At 48.1% G+C, this 24,318-nt stretch overlaps 1 protein-coding gene and 1 long non-coding RNA gene across 6 annotated transcripts in view; one reads left to right on the top strand and one right to left on the bottom strand.

The window, feature by feature from the left end:
• The window catches only part of LOC118970417 (uncharacterized), a 70,755-nt gene that overhangs the window by 22,442 nt on the left and 23,995 nt on the right, over window positions 1–24,318 (bottom strand). For all 5 annotated transcript variants that reach the window (XR_012121292.1, XR_012121295.1, XR_012121294.1 and 2 more), the window contains one exon: window positions 23,496–23,551. This is a non-coding gene — a long non-coding RNA (uncharacterized lncRNA). The remainder of the gene's footprint in view (window positions 1–23,495; window positions 23,552–24,318) is intronic.
• PARD6G (par-6 family cell polarity regulator gamma) overlaps window positions 1–24,318 on the top strand; it is a 59,631-nt gene that overhangs the window by 22,680 nt on the left and 12,633 nt on the right. The window contains exon 2 of the mRNA XM_037007450.2: window positions 1,402–1,624. Coding sequence (XP_036863345.1) covers window positions 1,402–1,624 — 223 coding nt within the window. The remainder of the gene's footprint in view (window positions 1–1,401; window positions 1,625–24,318) is intronic.

The raw sequence follows: 24,318 nt of genomic DNA, 5'->3' as shown, positions 1-24,318 counted from the left end.
AATATAGGGGGGGAGCATGGGGAAGGCCGCATAGCATGGAGACGACAAGTAGTGTGTCTACAGCATCTTACTACGCTGATGGACAGTGACTGCCATGGGGTTGTGGGGACACTTGATAATATGGGTGAATGTTGTAACCACAATGTTGCTTATGTGAAACCTTCATAAGATTGTATATCAATGATACCTTAATTCCAAAAAAAACCCCAAACCAGCAGTTTTTGTGTGCTGCCCCCAGCCCAACAGCTTCAGCTTCTCCTAGAGACTTGTTGGAAATGGAGTCATGGGCTACATTCCAGATTAGCCAGTTCCAGAACTTTGGGGAGCCTCCAAGTGATTCTGATGTCTGCCCAAATTTGAGAACCACACAAACCCATGTGGTTTGAGTTGATTTGCCCTTGCCTAGTTGATATAACATACAAATGATGTAATAACTCGTTTGTATAAACACTAGACATTTCATTTTTGTGTACTTTGGAACCAGTGTGATTTTCAGTTACATTGAAGAGCTATGAATCTGTCCTGCCTGATGAATGAAGGTCCCTGTCACCGAGTGAGGAACAACACCCAGTCCTGTGCCAGAACCTCAGGCTGGACAAACAGGCAGCATCCTTGCACCCCTGGACAGTTCAGCCCATGGGAGTGATCGAGGTCTTCTCCTGGCAGGTGGCCTAGAGCCCTGCAGCGTCTCCATGACCCTTGGAGCTGGTGCTGGGGTTGCTGGGAAAGAGGTGGAAACTGGGTGTTTCCAGAGCAGGAAGAGAGAATACCATCTTTTTTTAAAAAACTTGCTTAGTCTTTTTGGCCAGTCTCAGAACCCATGCTCCTACCTCCCTGAGTTTTGTAAAGCATCTTTTTTTACCAGGTTTCTTCCTTCTTTCAATTTTGCTTCCTCTTCTGAGCCTTTGAAGTACAGCTGTTTGGTCCTTTTAAAATGTAGATCATGTCAAGTCACTTCCTTGCTTAAAATTAAAATTGTGACAGGACTTTCTGTTGCCCTTAAGAAAAGTCCAGAAATTTCAGCTGGCCCTTGTTCCCCTCCTGCCCCTGAGTGGCTGACTCTGCCTCAGGCTTGTGCACATTCTGCTCCAGGGCCCTCGCTAAACACCAACTCCTATTTTGTACCATTAATTCTGACATTGCCTTTTCCCTGCAGCCTGAGCTCTGTCACCTGCCTGACCTCAGGACGTGAGTCACTGTTGAGTGAGCTGTGCCCCCCAACTGCTATCTCCATTCCCTGGTGTGCTTACATGAGCTCCATGGGAACAGGGACACTGCTGACCACCTTATCACCGACCTCTTAGAGGCACAGTGGACACTTGTCTGCTAGGTGAACAAGCCACACCTTATTTCTAGTGCCCTCTTCCTGCTGAGCATTTACCCCTCTCTCTTGTGTAACAGTTTGGGGCTGAGTTCCGGAGGTTCTCCTTGGACCGTCAAAAGCCTGGGAGGTTTGAGGACTTCTATAAGCTGGTCGTGCACACTCATCACATCGCCAACACAGAGGTGACCATCGGCTACGCCGACGTGCATGGCGACCTGCTGCCCATCAACAATGATGACAACTTCTGCAAGGCAGTCTCGAGCGCAAACCCTCTACTCAGGGTCTTCATCCAGAAACGAGGTACCCAGGAGGCTGAGCACATCTCACAGATAAACACGGCTTTCTATTTTGTCTGTCATTACAGAACCCCCTGTAGTTCTATTTTCTAACCTGTGGTGGGGGATTACAGTAGTTGTTGATTGATAAGGCTTAAAAATATTTAAACTGCATAATCTACCTTAAAAGTGTTGACTTCTGATTTTTAAATACTGAGGGAAAAATAATAATGATACTTTCAGCATTTTAACTGGAAGCAAGTGAGTTCAGTTACAAGAAGGCATGAGCCAGTAATCCAATAATTAAACTTAAGGTTTCTAGTAGGTTTTCTACTGTCCTTTTGGATTGGAGAAAGATATTGGCTGTAAAGTACAACTCTGGTTGGCTTTTAGCTCCAAATACCATATCTACGCTGTATCATTTGGTGGAAATAAACCACTCACGTGGGTGAGGGCTTGTGCCGTTCACTTCTTGGAGCTGCATTCTGCTTTGTTTTCTCATCTCTAAAGTTGGGAGAACTTAACATTTGAAATAACATGCTGAAGGAAAGGGCCACCTACCAGTGAGGACTCACATTTGGAAAACGGTACTTCATGATTGACTTAGTCTTGACTGTCCTTTGTTCCCTGAGTGGACCTTCTGCCCACAGTGGGCACCGGCCCCCAAGGGGTGGCTCAGCTCCTGCCTATATTGAGCGCTGGCCCTGGAGGGGCAGCTCAGCTCACCTTCCTTGCCATTGTGGACTTCCATGGTACAGGAGGAAGGAGAGAGGTTGTAGTGTCTCTGGGGAAGTGGATTAGGGTTAGGGTGGGGGGAGCCTGAGCAGAGACTATACGCAGCAGCAGGTGGGCTGGGCAGAAGGACCGCAGAGTGTGGGAGCCCTGCACCCAGCCTGGTGAGAGCATAGGTGTGGAGCTGGCATGGGCTCTCCCAGAGGGCAGGCACCCCCTCCTTCCTCTCAATTCTGCAGGATGGCACTCCAGCAGTTATCCCAGGGTAAGCAGGCAACATGTGCCAAGTGCTCAATGTGCTAGCTGGTGGGCAGGGCTCTGTGAATGTCCTGGTTTGTGTGATGAGAGGGACTGCAGAGAGGGGGATGGGCAGGAGGTCTGCTGACCTCACTTCAGACTGGTCTCAGGCACAAGATCAGAAAGCTTTCCATCTGCAGGCCTTGCTGGGCCTGAGTGTCCTGCTGATGGTTCTGAGAAGTCAACACGGCTGTCTCTTCCTCACAGGGCCTGGGGGACAGGCTGACATGTCATGGGTCCTGCAGAGTTGCTTGGGCGTCAGGACCCCCGCTCCTCTGTACCAACCTGGCTCTGCTGTAGTCACACCTGCACTCTCAGACTGGCTTCTCATCCATCTGCCCTGTGTCTTACATCCTGCAGCTCTGTCCCCACCACCCTAGATCACAGCAGTTGCTCACAAGGGTTGGAGGGTGAGCTACAGGTGAGCACACAGACTTCATTGCCCATCAAATAGGAAACCTGTCTTTGTTTCACTGTGAGGGAAGAGGGATTGCAGGCAGGAGAGAAGGCGCACTCTCCTCTAAGATGCTGTGCTGGTGACATCTGGCTCCCGCACTGCTGGTTCGCTGGAGCTGATGTTGCAGAGGAAGGCCCAGCTTGTGTGTCTGGGGTGGGAACGCGGCGGCTGCCCATGGGCAGTTCAGACGGCCTCACTGCAGCTTGCTGGTGGGCCCTGCCTTCTGTCTTTATTACTTACTTCTCCTTCCTCTGCCCTCAGACCTTAGCCTGAAGTTTAACCAGCTGGCATGGGGCGTCTAGCTCTCTTGTGTTGTCAGCACGAACATGTCTGCCTCTCTCTGTCATGTGACAATGAGGAGCTTGGAACATGAGTTCGACCTTACCTCCCCACCTTCTGACTGTCTCTGTGACAGCTGAGCCCTAAGGTTCGCGTCTGTAAGACAGCTGAGTAGGGACCACGTTGGTTTGTCATCAGGGTTCAAATAGGAAAATGTTTCCACGTTCACGCCAGCCCCTCCATCCCGTCATTGAAGAACTGGAGCTCTCTTCTCATGTCCTGAGTGGATTCTACCTGTAAGACTGTATCCAGGGGGTAGGCAGGGCGAGCTGTTCTTCTGGGGCAGCAGGAAGCAGAAGCCACACTGACACCCACCACGTGTGGGGCAGACTTGCTCAGTGTGTGAAAGGCGGGTCCATGGCCAGCGAGGCAGAAGGGGAGCACCCTGGGAAGTGACCCTCAGGTCTCGTCTCCTTTCCCTGTAGCAAGGGTTCTGAGATGTTGGCCACAGTACACTTTCATGTTTCCACTACAGGCATACCCACTCGGTCATTTGCTTTCTGTACATTAACATATGTTTCGAGAAGAAACTGTTACTAGCGCAAGTGTAAAGTCAGCATTCTTCTAACAGATGTCAAAAGAAACCACCAGTTACATCTAGGAAAATTCATTTGTTTGCCACTTATTAACCTTTTTCCCTAAACCACACACAAACATCACAATAAACTATAGTCCAACATCCCATTGTGAATATAGATGTAAAAACACCTCAACAAAATACTAGGATATGGAAAAAATGTTTCCACATAAACATCTGTATGTGAATGTTCACTGGGGCATTATGCATGACAGCCAAAAGGTAGGAACAGCCAAATGTCTGTTGATGGGTGGCTGGATAAACGACATGTGGTCCATCCACACAACGGGATATGACTGGGGTGCAGAGCACAGGGAACCCCGGAGGAGTGCAGGGTACAGAGTGCCTCCAAGAGCTGGTGAGGCGGAAAAAGCCAGTCTCCAGAGGCCACACTATAGGCTGCTGTATAGTTGGTCCTCATTATGTGCAGATTTCCAGCTTAGTGCATTTGGTGAAATGCATCTGTAACCCCAACACCAGTTTTTGGGTACATTTGGCATTATTTGCAGACAAACTCAGGGGGAACAGGCTGCACTGCTGAGGCATGCTCCCACCTGGGAGTGGGCGAGGTGACCCCCTGCATCCTCGCCTCGGCTGCTGTGCTGTAAACAAGTGTCCTCGTCACAGTCTTTTCAATGCCACATTTCCCACGTTTCTGTGCCTTTTCTTTCTATTGTGTTAAAATACATATATCAGAAAATTTTCAATTGTAGCCATTTTTTAATGTACAGTTCTTCACTTTCCCCTCCTCCAGCTCCTGGTAACCACCATTGTACTTTCTGTCTTTATGATTTTGACTAAGCACTACATACAAGTTGAATGATCCAGTATTTGTGCAACGGGCTCATTTCACTGGGCTTCGTGTCCTCCGGGCGGGCTCCCCCATGCTGTAGCAGGCATCAGAATTTCCTTCATCTTTAAGGCTGAATAATATTCCATTGTATGGACGGGACTACATTTGTTTGTCCATTCGTCTGTCAGTGGACACTTGGGCTGCTGCCATGTTTGGGCTATGGTGAGTAGTGCTGCTGTGAATGTGGTGTGCAAGCATCTCTTTGAGCCCCTGCTTTCAGTTCTTCTGGGTATATACCCAGAAGTGGAATTGCTGGGTTATATGGTGATTCTATTTTTAATTATTTGAGGAACAGCCATTCTGGTTTAAACCCAGTAACTGCACCATTTTATACACTCCACCAAGAGTGCACATGGACTCCAAGCTTCTCCACATGCTCAACAACACTTATTATTTTCTCTTTTTTATAGTGGCTGTCAAAATAAACATGACACGGAATCTCCTTATAGCTTTGATTCACATTTCTCTAATTACAAGTGATGTTGAGCATCTTTTCATGTGTTTAATGGCCACTCGTGTATCTTCTGTGAAGACATAGGTATTCAAATCCTTTACCCAGTTTTGCATGGGGTTCTTTTGGTTGTTGAGTTCTAGTTTTCTGTATATTCTGGATATTAATCCTTTATCATTTGTAAACATTTTCTCCCATTCTGTGGGTATACACTGTGTGCAATTGGGGTGCATTTTACTCTGTGCATTGTGTGTCCTTTGATGTACAAAATTTATAATTTTTCATGAAGTCCAATTTACCCATTTTTTCCTTTTGTTTTCTGTGCCTTTGGCATCATATCCAAGAACTCATTCCCAAATCATTGCCTAAATATTCTTCTAAATATTCTTCTAAGAGTTTATAGCTTTATGTCTTCCATTTAGGTCCTTTGTCCATTTTGAGTTAATCTTTATATATGGTTTAAAGTAAGTGTACAACTTCATTCACTTGCATGTGGATGTCCAGTGTTCCCAGTACCATCTGTCAAAAAGACTGTTTTTTCCCTATTTAGTGGTCTTGACATCCTTGTCAAAAGTCATTTGACTGTTTATGTGAGGGTTTATTTCCAGGCTCTCTCTATTCTATCCCGTTGGTCTGTATATCTTGTCTTTTTGCTGATACCATACAGTTTTGATTACTGTAGCTTTGTAATAGATTTTGGAATCAGGACGTATGAGTCCTCCAATTTTGTTCTTTTTCAAGATTGTTTTGCCTATTAAGGGTCCTTTGAGATTCCACATGAATTTTAGGATGGTTTTCCTATTTCCACAAAAAAACATCATTAGATTTTCTATAGGGATTGTACTGAATCTGTAGTTTGCTTTGGGTAATACAGACATTTTGACAATATTAAATCTTCCAGTCCATTGTCATGAGATGTGTTTATATTTACTTATGTCTTTAATTTCTTTCAGTAGTGTTTTTAACTTTTCATCTCCATACAAGTCTTTCATTTCCTTAGTTAATTCCTAAATGATTAATGTTTGATGCTATCATAACTGGAATTGTTTTTGTAATGCCATTTTCAGATTGTTCATTGATCATGTATAGAAATGCAATTGTCTTTTGTGTGTTGACTTTGTATCATGCTGCTTTGCTGAATTCATTTATTATGTCTAACAACTTGTTTGTGGTATCTAGGATTTTCTTCATAAAAGATTACATAATATGCATTCAGAGATAGTTTTACTTCTTCCTTTCCAATTGGATGACTTTTATTTCTATTTCTTGCCTAATTGCTCTGGTCAGAACTTCCAGTATCTGGTTAACAGCAGTGGTGAAAGTGGGCATCCTTTTCTTCCTAATTTAGATGAAAAGCTTTCAGTCTTTCACCATTGAGTATTATATTTGCTGTAGACTTTTCATAAATAGTTTTTATAATGTGGAGGTAGTTTCCTTCTGTTCCTATTTTGTTGAGTGTTTTTATAATGAAAGGGTATTTAATTTTGTCAAATGCTTTCTCTGCATTAATTGAAGTGATATGTGATTTTTTTCCCCTGCATTTTGTTGATACAGCATAGAACAGCTACTGACTTTTGTGTGTTGAACCATCTTTGCATTCCAGAAATAAATCCCACTTGGTCATAGTATATAATCCTTTTAATGTGCTGCTGAATTCTGTTTGCTAGTATTTTGCTGAGGACTTTGGCATCAATGTTCATAAGGGATACTGGTCTGTGGTTTTCTCTCCTTGTAGTGTCTTTGTCTGCCTTTGGTATCAGGGATATGCTGGCCTCCTAGAATTAGTTGGGGCTGTTCCTTCCTCTATAATTTTGGGGAAAGTTTGAGAAGGACTGGTGTGAGTTATTCTTTAACTGTTTGGTAGAATTCACCAGTGAATCCATCAGGGACTTTCTGTTTTGGGAGAATTTTGATTATTTATTCAATCTCTTTATTATCTATAGTTCTATTCACATTTTCTATTTCTTTGTGATTTATTCTTGTTACGTTCTGTTTCTAAAAATGTGTCCATTTCATATAGGGTTTCCCAATTTGTTGGTGCACAGTTGTTCAAAGTATTGTGTAATCCTTTTTATTTCTGTAAAAATGGTAGTAATGTTCCTAGTTTCATTTCTGATTTTAGTAATTTGAGTCTTCTCAGTTTTCTTAGTCCATCCTGCTAAATGTTTGTGATTTTGTTGATCTTTTTAAAGAACCAACTTTTATTTCACAGATTTTCTCTATTGTTTTTCTAGTCTCCATTTCATTTATCTCTGCTCTGCTCTTTATCATTTCTTTCCTTTTGCTAGCTTTGGGTTTTTATTATTTTAGTTCTTTAACGTAAATTTAGGTTGCTGATTTGATATCTTTCTTGGTTTTTAATGCAAATATTTGTAACGATACACATCCTTCTTAGACTGCTTTTTCTGCACAAGATTTAGTAAGCTTTGTTTTCATTTACATTTGTCTGTATTTTCCAATTTCCTTTGTGATTTCTTCTTTGATCCATTGGTTGTTTGAAAGCTGGAGAGGGAGGGGCAACAACAATGGCCGCCTGCCTCCGCACTCCATGATCAGAAGCAGCAGTCAGAGCACACGTCCCCAGCATTTGAGGACAGGGCCCTTCTTGTCCACCATGAAAATTCCTGCAAGCTCTCCAGACACACATGCACCATGGTAGGGATGGGATCATATAGTTACACCTGTGCTAAGACCTGAAGTGGACGAAAATTGACCACAGTTGTTGTCCAAGCCTTCTCTTAGAAGTTAAAAGCCTTCAGCAGACCCCAGAGTTCCAAAACACTTCCATCAGACGGGTTCTGCCCCTACAGTCAGCCAAGTGGGAAGGGGTTCATGTGCTTCCTGCTCTGCTCTCTTACCAGAATCCTGTTTTTCCTTGTCATTTTGCTGTTTAAAATGTTCCCCAAGCACAGTGCCACAGTGCTGTTCAGTTTTCATAAGCACAAGATGGACGTGATGTGCCTTATGTGGAAAATGTTCTTGGCTGTATGTCCAATGCAGTGAATCAATAATAGATACTAAATAAAGTATCTTGAAACATAAACACACGTAAGACAAAGTTATATACTGATTGGTTGATGAAAATATTGTGATCACAGGCGTGCAGGAACCTGTATTTCTTCTGGGACCAGAGTTCACTGGTCAATAACTCAGTGCTCATGGAGACTTGGTAGACCATAACTAAGGTGAATAGTGAAAATGCACTGTATATAAAAAGTATGCAATGGGCAAAACCTTAGAGGCAGGAGGTAGATTCATGGTCGCCACAGGGAGGGGGCGTTGGGAGGTATAGGGTTTCTTTACTGGTTGACAGAATCATTCTGGAATTCAAAAGTGGTGCTGGTTGCACAACTCTGTAAATATATTAATAGCCATCAATTTATATTCTTTAAATGGATGAACTCTGTGGTATATAAATTTATATTCCAATAAAGCTGTTAAAAAATAAAAGGTGTGAGATTCAAACCAACCGCACTCTTGAGTCTGGGTACTGGCCCTGGGCAAGCTCACCCAGGCTCATCTTCACCCTTTATTTCTAAAATTCAGCCATCCTTAATATGTGTGGATACTTTGACTTCTAATTAATTTCTTCAAATATTTTAAAAAGTCAGCTCTTCGCCTGGTAATAGGAAACACTGTCCTTCATTCAGTGGCCCACGCTGAACAACACTTGATGTCCCGATAGTCAGCATGAGAACTCAAGACAGAGCTCAGGACATGCTGTTAGCTCCTGAGGGGCTTCTGGTATGGGGTCCATCCATGAACTCATTAGGAAGGTAAATGGCACAGCACAGTAAGGTTAGCATGGCCTATGGCTTTGTTACCGATAAAAATCACAGATATTTTCATATCGCACATTAGTTGTAGCCAGATGCCTTGAATATCATTTACAGCATCATCTTAGTAGATGGTACAGATTTCATGCATCAGTAAGAAAGTATATAAAGTATTATACACATTTGCTTTAGGGTTTTGATCATTGTCTTCAAAGTAATTTATGTGCTTTGTGATCTTGTGTATTTTGCTTCATGTTTTCCCTCTAAGAACGTTACTCTGAGAAGACATTCCCAAGCATCCTCAGATTGCTTCAGGCACCTCTTCAGTCATACATTTGGGAGCTCATGTAACAGGCCAGGAATTGCTTGGATCTTGTCCTCCTGGGACCCTGTAAGGGGATGTTTTCCTTAGGACATTAGATGCCATCTGCCCATGGTGGGCAGAGGACCATCCCTTTGGCCTTCACATCTGCTGGCTTACTTACTTCATCAGTCCTCCATCCAGGGCTGGGCTCCCAACAGAAGCTGTAGAGTTTCCCCTGGGTAAATAAGAGGTGTCTTAATGCCTTTCACTTTGCCTATATAAGTAAGAACAGCAGGTGCCAGAGTGGAGGAGTCACCGTGGGAGAACTTGGACTTGTTTGCCTGTTTGGATCACAAACCCAGCCAGTGTTAAGGAACCACCTCTGTTTGCTGTGTGCCCAACTGTCCTCCTCAGGGATGCAGGAGCGCTCCGGAAAGCTGGGCCTAGCCAGAGAGAATATAGGACAAGACTAGCAAAGATACTCGGAGTATCTCTTTCTGTTTTTAACAGAATAAACAGGATGTGCAAACAATTAAGTTTTCACCACTTACACATCAAATAAATGCCCTCTACTCTTTCAAGAGATGGTCCTGTGTACTTCTCAGGCCTCAGCCCAGGACCTGAGATGGAGTTCTAACTGAATTTCACTTGTTGTCATTATACCAAAAGACTCCCAATTAGAGTACTCTGAACTCTTTACTTGTAAAGTAACATAGACATTGCACATTTTTGTGTAACTTGTTAGCTGTTCCTGGCATCCTGGCATTATCCTTGGTTCCCAGATACTTAAGACACATTTGTAAACTTTCTGATTTATCTAAAGTTTAATGATACGGGGTGGTGGGGTGCATTCGCTGTGATTTCACTTAAATAAGTTGCCAGAAAAAGTGATTAAGGGCTGTTCTTCATAGTAAAACACAAAGAATCATTGAAAATTTGGTTATAGACATGGGCAGAATCTGTAAGTATTAGGCATATAAATTCTGTTTGTAATTGCTTCTCTTGGATTCTTTGCTAAGTAGCAGGAGATGTCTCTGCTTTTTAAGTTGGGAGTTTGCTGCTTAGCAGGAAACAGTGTGTCTCAACTTTTTAAGCTGCCACAGCTGAATTTCTCTATCCCCCCCGTTTTAAAAGGTGAAAGATTTATACAATCTGAGGAGAAACCAGAGTATTATTCTCCTTCCTCACACACTGCCCAGGGACTGCAGGCTGTATGTGCTGAGGGTGGGGAGAGACACAGTACGGGGTCGACACAGGACCCGGGTCTAACACCCTGTGCTGTGGGAGCTTTTTCTTGAGACACAGTTGCTTCTTTATTGGCCACAGATTCCTGTAAGTTTGCATGTTCAGAGAATTTTTTTTTAATTATTAAAAAGGGCAAAATCTCTCCCACTGCTCTGCTGTGGGAACATGCAGAAAACAAAATGCCCAAAGGCCACATTCGGCCCTGGAGTGGGAGTGGATGGAAGAGAGAATGTGCTGATGTAGCTCATTAAAAGGAAAGCAAAGCAGAGCCACCCACTGCCCGGAAGAACTCGGGGCTTGTCCCCGGAAAGCTGGCTGTCGTACCCGGCCGCCATGGGAACCAGTGGGGCCTCGGCAGCCCTGCTGGGGCTGGGGGCGCTGCCCCACCTGTGTCTCTGGGTTTGCTTCTTCCCTCCCTGAGAGCCAGTGGGGTGGGGGAGGAGGCGGTGACCAGGCCCAGGCCAGGCAGGACACCTTGCTGTGAACCTGGTGCCCACACTGATGGAACTGGATTCTAGTCTTCTGTTATTTTTCCAGTCATATATACCTTTGTATAGTTGAGCCCATAGTATATTTATAATTTGTATTCTTGCTTTTTAAAAACCTTACATATCCTAAACATATCCTATGTCATTAAACTGTTTGTAAAAACTTTTTGTTTTTAAAAAGTCTCTCTGTTTATTACACGTTTATAAAAGAAACTTCAAACAGGGAAATAACTCCACTCCTGCCCACCCTCACCACCAAGGTGGCCACTGTTAGCATTTTGGTGAGCTCCTTCCAGACCCCTCATATAGACACGGTCAGTTGGACATAGTTTTACATAAACAGGGTCATAATACACATACTATAGAGATTATTTTAGCCTAGCACTATATTTTTTACTTTTTGTAGGTATATATAGATAAAACACCACCCTTTCAATGGGCACATCAGTTGTATGAATGTAACAAACTGTAACGAGTCCTTTATTATATTTATTTACATTGTTCAAATTTTTCATTATTGTAAACTGCTGTGTGTGTCAGGATCTCTCTTGAAGGTAAATTAGTACAAATGTCCTTGCTGGGTTAAAAGGCATATTTTGATTAAAATATATATATCTCCAGTGGACTTCTCTTTAGCAGGGCATTAGAATGCATTTGAACTGGATCTATTTAAGACATGTCTTTGAAGACTGTCCTTGTGTGGCATGGGAGCTCACGAGCTTTGAATTTATCCTTCTGAATGCTTCAATGAAGGCCAGGGAGGGTCTGGCCCTGTGAGGTGGGGTGGGGGCTGCCCTCCTGCAAGAACAGCACTCAGCTTGACCCACCATGGACCCCGTGCACCTGGGACCTCGACGGGGACCTAGCAGGGTTCCAGTCTGCCCTATCAGCCAGTTGGCCTGCTCTAACCACCTGGTTTTCTATGTCCTGAGTTCAGGGTGCTCTTGTCAGCCTAGCCTCGCTGGGTGGAGGTGTGGACCTGCAGAATCTGAGCATCTGTGTTGCTGAAACTTCAAAGTAGCAGCCGTGGCCTACAGCAGGATGCACCTGCTGAAGTAGTTTGTTCTACCATGTGGCCGAATCTGGACATCTTGTTTCTTTTACGTCATGTCAGAATGGCTTGTTGTGCAATGATTAATGCATTTATTTAAGTCATTTTTCTGTAGGATGAGCTCAAGGATTTCTAGTTTGATGGGCAGTAAGGCCAGGGCACAGTCTGGAGCTTTCTTTTCACCATTAAACTGATAATCCTGAGCCAAGTGATTGGCTGTCAGACCTCCTGTGTTAACAGGATTTCTCTTTAAAACCAATCTTTTCTAACGAAGAGCAGCACAGGCCTCAGATAACGTAACAGGGGTGTTTCTGTGTCCAGGGTGGGTTAGGGTTATGTACCATCACCTGTTTTTAGAAGGGAGGGGTTCTTCAGCCCTCTGGAAGGGGGAGGCCCTGCACCCCAATCCCCCAGTGGCAGGAAGCCCTGGTGCCCACTTGATGTTGCAGGCCTGCAAACCGGCCTCCCTGGATCTACTAAGTCTCTCACCCTCTTCAAGCAAACTGGAGCCTCCTGGAGGCAGGTTTCTATGGGGCAGGGGGCTGCACAGTAGAGCCCCAAGATGTCCTGGTCCTGCCCGGGTTGAGGGAGGAGGATGGAGAAGCTGAAGCAGAGTCTCTGTGCCCTGGCAGAGGGGCTGCTGTGGGCAGCGACCCTTGGAAGGCTTCCCAGAGAGCCCGCTTCATCTGCAGCTGATGAGGGCCCACAAGGTCCTCGAGGTGTGTGCTCTGGGGAGTCAGCAGGTGACAGGCCTGCCATGCCATGGACCAGCAGACTGTACAGTGTCCCCCACAGTAGGTGTGTGGTTTGGGAGGGACCTGCAGCGTTGGATACTATGGAGTTCAATCTGGTGTAGTTTATTAAACGTCGCTGAAGGCTGGCAGAATGAGATGTGACAGCACCTTTGGGCCTTTGGTAGGCAAGGGGTTAAGTTACAGCTTTCCTGGCTCTTGTTGGGAATGGGTGCCACAGGTGTTGGCACAGGTATTCTGGAGAGGTGGCCTGGCCTCTGGAACCTTCCCAATGTCAGGTCCTTGCTTCTTTCCCTTTGACCTGGATGACTGACCTGGTACCTAGGTCAGCCAGCCATAACTTTGTGCCATAAAATACAGAGCCCTTCACTACAGATGCAGCTCCCAGGTCATCATTCATAACGATCACAGAATTACCAGCTACTAACTTACTTGTCCAGCTAACACAATGTATTAATAGGATCACCCCAGTCTGTGCATCTGCCCCTCTGCTTAGCACCCCCACCACTGAGCAGCCACAGGTTGGGCAGTACAGCTTACCTCAGTTATGGGCTCCTGCTGCGTGCCTGGCACTGCCAAGTCCTGGGAACACAAGGCCAGGTCATGACTCTCCCCTCAAGGGACCTGCAGCCCCACATCCTACCCAAGAAAGCAGTGACCACTGAAGTGACTGTGCTCTGGGAGCTAGAGGGCCCAGGAAGGCTTTTGTGAAGAGAAGTGCCAGGAATGAGGGTCAGAGGGCTTCTGGGCAGATTGAAAAGCCTGTGCGAGGTCAAAACAGTGGGGATATTCTCAGTCTAAATGCGCCAGGGTCAAGTTTGCATTCGGAAGAAATGGCGGGAGGTGACCAAGAAGCTGGGGACCTCCATGGAGCCAGGTGATTCCATCGCTCACAAACAGCAAGTGCTTGTCAATGAGCTAGTGAGCGTGCTAGGAGGCCGCATGCAGAGGGTGCTGTCGGGACCTGCAGGTCAAAGAAGCACCGCAAAGTGCATGATGGTCTGGTGAAGCTGCACATCTCATGAGAACTCTGTTTTCACACTGCCTGGAGTTATTTTTAGTGTGCCTGGCTAAAGCATCTTGTGTAGGTGAGAATAGTTCATGGGTATTAATCTTAAACTGTGTTTTCATAAGCATTTTGCATTTGAGGCATCTTTGCTAGAAAGAAGCTCCAGGACACTCAACACAGGGAAGTCCTTCCTCGTGCCTGCACACTCGCCCACTTGGTCTGTGCCTAAGCTGCAGTCTTAGAGTAACCGAGCTGGGGAAGCTATTTACGTTCTTGTTCCTGGTCATTTTGAACCCAATTAAAGGCCATTGCACTTGGGAGGAAATCTTTTTCACAAGGAATGAGGTCTGCCGGAAGAGAGCCTGTGGTCAGTGTTGGCCCTGTGGAGTGCCCTACGAGGGAGGGGCTGGGCCCCAGGGCAGTTCTGTGGAAGCATACCATACAGAGACCTTCATGATGCTCGTGGTGACAGGTTCCACAGCTCCATGTGGCCATTTCTGTTTAAAGGGGCTTCTCATTCAAGAGGACAGGTGTGCAGACAGAGTGGATAGAAATCCAGGCGGGCTCGCCCAAAGCCTGTCCTGCATCTCTGATCTGGACTCAACAGGACTCGCCCGAGAACAGAAGGGGATCATCCCCAACAGGCAGCTAGAGAGGCAGGAGATGCTCTGTTGTAGAGAAACAGTTTCCAAAGCCCTGTCTGAAGCTACCTTGGTCCCACCTGCATCCGAGGCACTTAGACTCGGGCTCTGGAGATGTCTGCTTCTTTGTTCCATTCCAACTTTTCTTCCTCCTTTACCTCCCAATCTCCATCCTGTCTTCCAGCGCCGCTGACCATCTCTCCACGTCATGCCTGCCTTACCCCTTCTCTGTGTTTCTTTGGCCCCACTGGACAGCCCGTGGAACTTAACATGGAGCCACACTGGGTTCCTGCCTCTTACCCACTTCTTCTGCTCAGATATCTTGTTCTAGAGCAGCTGGCAGTCTGACCCCAGCCAGCTCAGGGCCCCCAGTGGCCCCTGCCCACCTAATCATGCACATTGGGGGCCCTCAGGCCCACACCTCATATTTTGTTTGTGTCTGTTTGTATCATCCCCCAACTTAGATATAGGCTTCTCGTTTCTCCCTAACATCCCTTAGTTCCTTAGAAATAAGTCCCGTGGCTGGGGACCTCCCTCACTAGAGCAGGGGGAGGGGAGGGGCTTGCTGCTGATCCCGAAGCCCACCACAGCGCGCGGAACTAGACCTGGGGTGGGCCTGTTAGCTTCTCCAGGGACGGAGGAGCAGAGGCTTGTGCACCACTGCCTCAGAACACACAGATGCCTCCTACCTGCAGAAATCACACTTGCTTCATGTCGCTGCTGACCAAGGACTTTTCTGGTCATCATGTGCGGTCATGACGAATCGAGTGTGTGATTGCTCCCCTTTTGCACATGGTGAACTGAACCTTCGGGAAAGGCCGGACACTCTGGAAACAGTGCTTGGCAACAGCTGCTTGAGATTTATTCACGACACCCACTGGTAAGGGCTCATGTGGCACCTTGAGAGGGGCACTGAGGCAGTGAGACCCATGCACTCCCCTGTAGCGAATATGCTCTGTGGCTAGAGCTCAGAGCTGATTAACTAGCCTTAGTTCATTGGAACTGATCTGGAACCAGAATTGGAATTGAACTGGTGGCCCAGTGACCCACAATTGGCTGGACCTTGGGTGCAGCTCCATGGAAGGAAACCCCACAGCAATGCTTGTGGTTGCTCTCCTGCAGCACGGTGCACAACTCCGTGTGGCCACTTCTGTTTTAAAGGGCTTCTCATTCCGGAGGACAGTCATGGGGACCGAGCAAGTGATTAAGACAATGTCATTCTACCATGGAGGAAGACCCTTCCTTAGGACGCTGTGCATTTGGGGTGTGCTGGCGTGCTGCAGCTCACTGCACCAGTGAGTCACCTGTGCCAGTGTGGAGTCCAGAGATAGAAAAATTTCCACCGTGAACTTTTTTCTTTTCCAGAAACATAAGCCAGATTTGGATTTCCTCTTTCACAGTGGTTCGTCTTCCTGTTTTCCCCTGTATCTCTGTACTTTCCATCCCCTCCTGTGGGAAAATGAGTCAGCACACTCCACTGGTACCCCAGTTCTCACAAGTCTGGAACGATTTTGTAGCACTTAACAGGATTAGGATGAGGCTGACAGCTGGATCTGAACTTGTTTACTCCTGAGTTGTTGGAGGGGGGCATGGATGCAGAATACAACACGCCCCTTGGTCCTGCCCGGCTATACACCGCAGCCTCCCACTGGGGACAGAGTGGGGATGGGCAGGGGCAGGAGTGCTGACCCTTGTTCAGCTGTCAAGGAGGAGACTAGCACAATACATGCTAATGTATAATGAAGGTTAATTTTTTAATTAAAGTAAAATAATAAAACCACTGTGACCATTTTTAAGTGGATGGTTCAGTATGATTAAGCACATTCACAACGTTGTACAACTACCATCAATGTAGTGAACTTTTTCATCTTCCCAGCTGAAACTGGGCCCATTAAAACATTATGTGTCATGTTGAGTTAAAGTCAAACTCCAAAAAGTAGCTTTGTACCTGTAAGCATAAATTCCTATAAAATGGTCATGGGGTGCATTTATAGCTGATAGAGGTCTATGATCTTGTTAGAAATTTCAAATCAAAGGGTGAGGGAAATAACTATCACTTGCTGTTGAGGCATCATATCCAGGGCTGACCCTCATCTGTCTGGATGCACAAACGTGGTTCCTGTGCAGTGAACGTGCCTGGACAGAGGATGTCGGCGGCAACCAAGTGTCGCAGACCTTAGCTTGCATGTGGGGATCCTAAGTTAAATGTCCCCGGAAAGAAGCCTCTGCCAGCTCCTTAGCACAGGTCAGAGCATCGGAGGTGTCAGTTGCCCTAAACTTGTCCCCCACGGGCTCAGGGCCTCTCTGAACAGTGGTGAGGCAAGGCTGGGAAGCACATGGCCTCTTGTGATACCAGCCACTGTGTGTGTTCATGTGTTGGGAGTGGGAGACCCCTGGCAGCACCCAGGCCTCCCCTGCCAGTGCAGCAGCTTGCCACAGACACCACTCTCCCACTGCCTGGACACAGGTGAGGGGGCCACGGACAGCCGCTTCCACAGCTCCCTCCCTGTCAGCAGAGAACCTGGGACCATAGCAGGGAAATAGGGAGCTTTGGGGCTGGTGACCCTCCTCGCCACAGCCCTGTGCTGCCTGTTTCTTCCTCATCCTCCCTCCTGCCCTGCTGGTCTTGGTGCTGGGGGGCTGCTCTGTGGTCGTAGGGAGTGGCCAGTGGGCGTGAGAAGGCAATGGACCTGCGAGTTCTGGACCCTCCCAGAGTTCCTGGGGAGTTCCTGCCGATTGCCAGGTGCTTCTGAGATTAATATGTCCTCTTCACCTTCAGTTACTTTGTGAATCCCCATCCACCTGGTACTACACTGGTTGTTCTGCAGGTGCTGTGCCAGGGCCCACCTGGTGACACAGGTGTTCCCAAGGCAGCCAGGGAAGCGAGCCTAAGGACTGTGTATTTCACGCGGAAGCAGGGTTTGCTGTCATATTTGTAAATAAAATGAGCCTCCTCCCTGTATGAGGATGGTGACTTTGCTGTATGGATTAGAGTCCAAGGGCTGCAGAGCTGTCGTGGAGGAGTGGGCGTCCTCACCTGCAGACTTCATAAGGGGACCTCCCACCTGCAGACGCCCTCCTACCTGCCCCTCTGTAAGTCCATGGAGCCTCATCCCACAGCTGCTCTGGGAGGAGGCCTGTCCCTTTTACAAAGGGCCAAACTGAGTCCCTGAGCAGCTATCCAGCGTCTCAGAGCCACACAGCCATCAGGTTCTGACCCAGTCTGCCTGGGCCCTGGTTCTGTCTTCTCCCTCGGCTGGAGTTGTGGATGAGAGATGCATGGCAGCCATCCTGAGTGGTCAGCAGGAGAATGTTGGGCACTTGCACAAGAGCTGCCCACGGGTTAGTTTCTGCTTGCCTTGGGGGGGAAACTGAGGACAGGTCCTCGGACAGGAATTCCTTGGTGACAGAATTTGGACAGGAGACAGATGCATGCCTGACTCAGCCCCACAGAGGTTGCATCAGGGCCCCCGCCCCAGATTGTTGGTGTGCCAGGCAGCTTCTCAGAAATGGCAAGAAGATGACTTGTTCCACTCTCAAAATCCAGGGTCTTCAATAGATATTAGGTAGGAAACACAGGGTGCAAAATGGTGCATATAATGCACTACCTTCTGTGACAACGGGACAGAATAAGAATCTGTGTTCACATTTGCTTGTATTTGCATGAATTAACTAGCAAAAGTTGCACCCTTGGCTTGGGGTGGGGAGGAGTGACTGTAAATGGGCCAGGTGATGTGAATCTTCTGGAATTGGGCAGCAGCAGTGATGTGTCGTGGCTCTGTAAATGCACCAAGACTGCAGAGCTGCACACAGTGACAACGGGCTGCTATGGCAGGTAAATCGCATGCCATGTGACATCTCTATCCAGCTGTTTAAAACATCTCCTTGAAGCATTCCATTTGGCACTGAGCCTCTGTCCTGCCTCTTCGCACTAGATGAATTCTTCTCAGCACTTTGCTCTTCTCTCCAGCAGAGCAGGACCCCGTGAGGGACGCACTCCCACGAGCCACAACTGTGGGTCAAAACACTGGGCAGGGTGCTGTTCTGTGGTCATGCTGGGTAGGGATGGCCCCCAGTGGGCTTCTTCCAGGGTTGGCATTCAGTTTGTCAGTGCAGTGATGGGCGACACCTGAAGTCATGTCTGGTCGGCTTGGGGGAGCAGGACATCGGCCCTCCACTGAGAGAGGCCTACTGCCACGCCAGGGCAGCTGACAGGCGCCAGGAGGCTTCGTTTGCCTGAGGCGCAGAGACCGCCAGGACCTCGGCTGCACCAGGCAGTGGTGCAGGCCTGGCTGACACTCCCAGGCCTCTGTGTAGGGCTTCTGCCGTCTCCTTTGGAAGGAAAGAGGCTGGTCGGTCTGGGGTGCAGGCCAAGCCGAGGGTGCTGGACGCCAGCCGTGAGAACTGCTGAACAAGGGCTGCTCTAAGTGTGGGGTTTTCTGCCAACAGCTATTTTTGTCTGTTTCAATTACAGTTGTCCTCTCTGGAGCCGCTGTAGTGTCCCGAAAAATACAGGCTGAATCACAGCCCTGCTGTGCAGCCAGGGCTGCAGGGCGGACACGTGGCCACCCCGCTCCTCCTGGAGGCGACAGTGACCCTGGGGCGTTCAGCAGCATCTGGGAGGAGGCAGGGCCAGTAAGCGATGACTTCTCTCTGACTTGATGGATGCTCTTCTTCCCTTGATTCTGCTGAGCATCTCAAGTCACCCCGTATTCAGGAGCCCAGTGTAAATCAGCGCGGCTTGGTGGCGTGAGGCCGGCAGTCTTTCTGTCATTAACTGCGAGGCTGCCATGGGCAGACCTCAGCAGCAGAGCAGAGCCAGGCAGCTTCCTAACTGCCCCCGTTTGGGCATCAGAGGTGCTGCTCAGACCCTCAGAACCGCCGGCACCTCTGCCCTTCGTGTCTCAGTGTCAGAAAGCACTCCAGTTGGGAGGGACACCAGTTCCATTCCTTGGACGCCCCAGGGCCCACCAGGAGGGCCTCGGTAGCACACACACCCCAGCCCTCAGTGGTGCCTGAGTGTGGATGGCAATACGAAGTACAACTGTCTGATTGCAGGATGGTGCAGGCTGGGGAAGGGCAGAAATCCTATGAAACGAGAGGGTAGGCAGAGTCCAGGCCCTTTACCTGTGGCTCTGAGTACTTTTAGTTAAGCTCATTGTCTGAGATCAGCACCCAGATTTGAGCTGTTTCCAGTCCAGCTCCCTGAGAGACTTCTCATCGGCAGTCCTAGATGTGGAGGTGCTCACACGTGCTCCTCAGCTCACCAGCCACGTGGCCACAGCACGTCAGTTCGTCTCTAGCGCCTGCTTCCTTATCTGTTACACTTTGGTTTGGGAGGATTAAATATTTGCAAACCTCAGGCGGTGTGGGCACACTGGGGCATTGTATGAGTGGGAGCTTCCCGTTTTCTGTGGCCCCTGGCTGTAGGTGTGCTGGAGGCGGAGGAGCTGTAGCCCCAGGGACCCTGGTTGCTGAGCACCAAAGGGAAAGGCTGGGGGTCCACCTGTTCCCGCCCAGCCCTGAGCACCTGGCCAGCCACCCCCGAGTCACTCCCTGCGAGGAGCTTCTCCGAGGGCTGCCAAGGGCATGGGGCATCCCCCTTATGGAAGCTGGACGCCAGGCCCCGGGTTCACAGTTCTCTCTGTGACCTGTTTGGGGCAAAGGCTCGCCCAGTGCTCCAACCCGGGTTCTCCCTGGGAAGGCTCCCAAGTGCCAAACCTGTATGTTACTTCCCGGCCTCAGGGGCAGAGCCAGGTTGAATGCAGGATATCCTGTGTCCCTGTGTCCAGAGCCCTGTGTCCCTGTGTCCAGAGCTGGTCAGTCAGGACCCCAGCTGGGAGGACACCCAGCTGGAATTCCTTCTTCATTTCTTAAGATGGTTCTGAAGACCAGTAAAGATGAAGAGATGTTGATCATGAGGCAGATTTTAGGGACTGAGGGTACAATTTTATCCTTTACAACAGTGAAAGGAGCAGCCGCTATAGATGAAATGCTTATTAACTTGATTGCAGGTGTGACTGAGGGCATCAGCCAAGGTTTGTGTGCGTGTGCACACATGTGCACATCCCACTGTGACCCAGGGTCTTTGGTGACATGCCTGGAATGATTCCACCTCAGGGTGGTGTGACATTCTGGTGACTTTGGCTCCAAGTTTAGCTAGACAGGAAAGACAGTCAAAGTTTCTTTGCTGTTAATAAAATGAGCTTTAAAATCACTTCTTCCTAAAGCATTAAAAATCAAACCACCCTCTGAGGATATAATTGGCCATTCAGAATGGACTTGTAAGTAGTGACCATGGCTTTGCCATCTGTGTGCTCGAGGGATCAACTCCTCTCAGCAAAGCACCTCACCACATTCACTTATCAGGTGAGCTACTCCTTACGAGATTTTGCAAATATTTCCCCCAGTCTGGCTTGTCTTTTTCCCCCATTCTCTTAACCATGTCTTTCATAGACATTTTTAAATTAATAAAGTCCATTTATCCATTTTCCTTCCATGTATCATGCTTTTGGTATTGTATCTGAAAACTTGTCACCAATCCAGGGTCACCTAGGTTCTCCCCCATGTTGTCTTTTAGGAATTCTATGGTTTTGTGTTTACATGTAGGCCTGTGGACCATTTTGAGTTAATTTTGGTGAAAGGTGCAAGGTCTGCATCCAGATTAACCTGTCCGCAGGTGGACGCCCACTTTGTCCAGCACTGCTTGCGGAAGAGACAGTCTCTGCTCGTAGTTTTGCCCCTGCGCCTTTGTCAGTGACCAGCTGCCCGTCCTCTCGTGTCTCTGCATCCGGGCTATTTGTTCTGTGGCTCTGTTTCTCTGTTCTTTCCCCAGCCCCACACTGTGTTGTTACTGTGGCTTTACCGTAGGCCACATGGCTGCGTGGTGTCAGTCCTCCGACCTTGTTCTTCTTCGATACTGAGGTGCCTATTCTGGGTCTTTTGCCCTCGTGTCTCAGCTTTGGAATCAGTTTGCTGATATGCCCAAATACGATGTTCACAGATACTAAGGGAATAAAATGTTTTGTATATGTACCAGATGATTTTTTTTTTGTCTTTTATATTTTAAGGCATTTTTTCCTATTCTTCACAGAGGGTTTCAGGTTTAGCAGGAAGAGTTGCTAATTTTTATGAACTCTGAGATTTTTAAAGCATTTTTACTGGTTTTCTAGATTTAAAAAATATTTTAAATGAATTTTTAAACTTAATATCAAGCTTATAGTGAATTACTGAAAAGTAACTTGCCTGAAAGCAAATAGTATACATATAAAAGTTAACATACTTATAACACGGGAAATAATCATGGATACTCTACATGATTCTGTATTTTCTAAATCTAAAAGTTTCTAATTCAGTTATTTAAGGTTACTTTTATGCAACTTCGTCCATTTTCCAGAGTGGATTTCCAAGTGCCTGTCCCAAAATTCACATAAAATAGAAATGGGGCCCTTGAGCAGAGGTGGGCTAGTGCCCCACAGTCTGGTTGCCCACAGCCCCACGACCTCCTGGCCATATCGGGCTCCCTCCTTCCTGAAACTCTTCCCAATGGACCTGAGAAGTGCCATTCATACATTCAGCAATTACACTCAACTCCCTGACACAGTGACACTTGCCCTGACAGCCGGTGGGTGTGCCCAGCTCTTCACATGGGTTACTTCATTCTCCCATGAGACACGTGCAGTCACTACCCTGATGTGGATACACTGAAGCCCAGCGGTTTGCTCAAGATCCACCAGTTAGATGTCAGAGGAAGGGGTTCATACCCATCTGTTTTAAGTGTCAGAGCCCATGTCCTGAACAGAGCCTGTAATGCCACCTGCTCGTGCAGGTGCCAAGGTGGGGCATGGCATGCAGGGCTGAGTGCTTCCCGTCCCTCTGCCCAGCACCTGTCCCCTGCATTCCCACCTCCTGAAACCCTTTCTGTCCTCAGGGCCCACCCAGCCCTCCTCTCTGGAACCTTCCCTTTTCGTCTTGCTCTCATGTCTCTTGGGGACTGCTGCCCGCCCCCCAGCAGCCCCTCCCTGCCATACTCTGCCTGCCACCCGCTAGCCCCGGTCTCCCCAAGGGCCTCCCTGCAGCCCTTCCCAGGATGCCCCCCAAAACTGCCTGGCACAAATCCCCCTGGGGCCCAAGGGTCTGTCCCTAACCCAGCAGCGCCCAGAGGCACTTGGAGTAAGGCCCCCCTACACCACCACGTCCGACCCACCTTCCCCTCTGTCCTGAGGTCCGACAATGAACCTGCCCCACCTGCCTCCTATTCGCCCTGGGCCTGGGAGGCACAGAAGCTGTGTGTGCTGTGCCTTCGTAGGTCAGCTATTCTGGGACCAAATGGTGGGCAGAAGGGCACCTGCTGTAAATGGCTCTTACTTGCTCTGTGACAGGAGCTGCAAGCATAAATGCTCTCCTCGTCTGCAGTTAAAATGAAAATACTTCTGACTTTCCATTGGGAACCCCAGTCAAAGATAATTCTTCACCACCTGGATGAATACAGAAAACTTCGCCCTGAGTTGACTGGCCTGCTCCAGCTTGGCTGGGGGCCCAGGAGGCTGGATCAGCGCCTCCCAGCCCGCGGGCCCCGGCATGTTGCACTCAGCCTCCTCCACCTGTCTGGTGGCTCCCACTGTAACATGGCAAGCCCAACAGACTGCATTTGCAGCCAGTCAGCCCGCCCCACAAAGCTGTGACTTTATAGGTTTTCACACTAATGATTCCAAAAAGCCTTTTCATACGAAGGAGCCCTCTTGTGTCATGTGTGTGTGTGAGCACATAAGTGCCTGACATGGGTTTCCTTACTCTGATCGGCCTTCCCAAGCGAGAGGCAGTGCAGAGAAGCTGGCAGAACCTGCCTCTGCCCAGTTTCCAGTGTCTCAGCAGAGGGAGGGAGGGAGGGAGGGAGGCAGGAAGAAGGCAAGCTCATGACCCACCTCCACGCTGGCTTGTCAACAAGGAGGCTGACTTGTATCTCTCCTGTGGTGGATATCTGGAAATACAAGTTGAGAAAACATGTAATTTAATGTGAGTGAAAATGTGTAACGGGATGGGGAAGAGGAGGGTGGACATCTGCCTGAAAAATGTGGCTCTTCCTTATTGTTTACTTAGTGGAAAATAAAAGATTTAACATCACTTTGTAAAGAAGTAAAAAAGGTATTTGCTCTTGTAAAAAGGTATTTTAGGAGCCAAAATCAGAATCTTAGGAATGGGACATTCTTCAGAATAAATTCTGTTTTTCATCTAGTTGGGGATGTTTGCTTAGATCCCATGTGAACCATGACAGTGAAATGGGTCGTCAGTGTCCGCGGCTCCTGACCACCTGGACTCCTCCTTCCGGGTCTGTCCTGAAACCTGCCCGCCTGGCCCTGGGAGAGCTGTGCTTTCATACCTTTGCCACAGGTCTTTGAGAAGGGGGAAGAGATTTGAAGTGGGCCCCTGGGTGTTGGGAAAGAGACTCGGGTGAAGCCCAAGGCCCTCCTGGCTCCTTCAAGGGGTTGGAAAGACCTGGAACCACACGTTCACTCCCACGTGTCCACCTCAGAGCCTCCTGCTTGCTGACCTGTGCTCAAGGCACCTTCACCTCACTTGAAACACATTTGGTGGACTGGGAGGTGCTCCACAGCTCACCAGCCTCTGGTTACTTGAGTCAGTCCATGAAACAGCTGTCCACTGCCTGACTCTCAGGCTGCATCCACACAGGATCAGAAGCTGCCACCACAAACCCTGGGGTGCAAGCAGCACTGGGTCACCCCACCC

Source organism: Manis javanica, chromosome 9 (assembly GCF_040802235.1).
Source record: "Manis javanica isolate MJ-LG chromosome 9, MJ_LKY, whole genome shotgun sequence".
In the NCBI taxonomy this organism is placed as follows: domain Eukaryota; kingdom Metazoa; phylum Chordata; class Mammalia; order Pholidota; family Manidae; genus Manis; species Manis javanica.
This window is presented reverse-complemented; position numbering and strand designations above follow the sequence as displayed.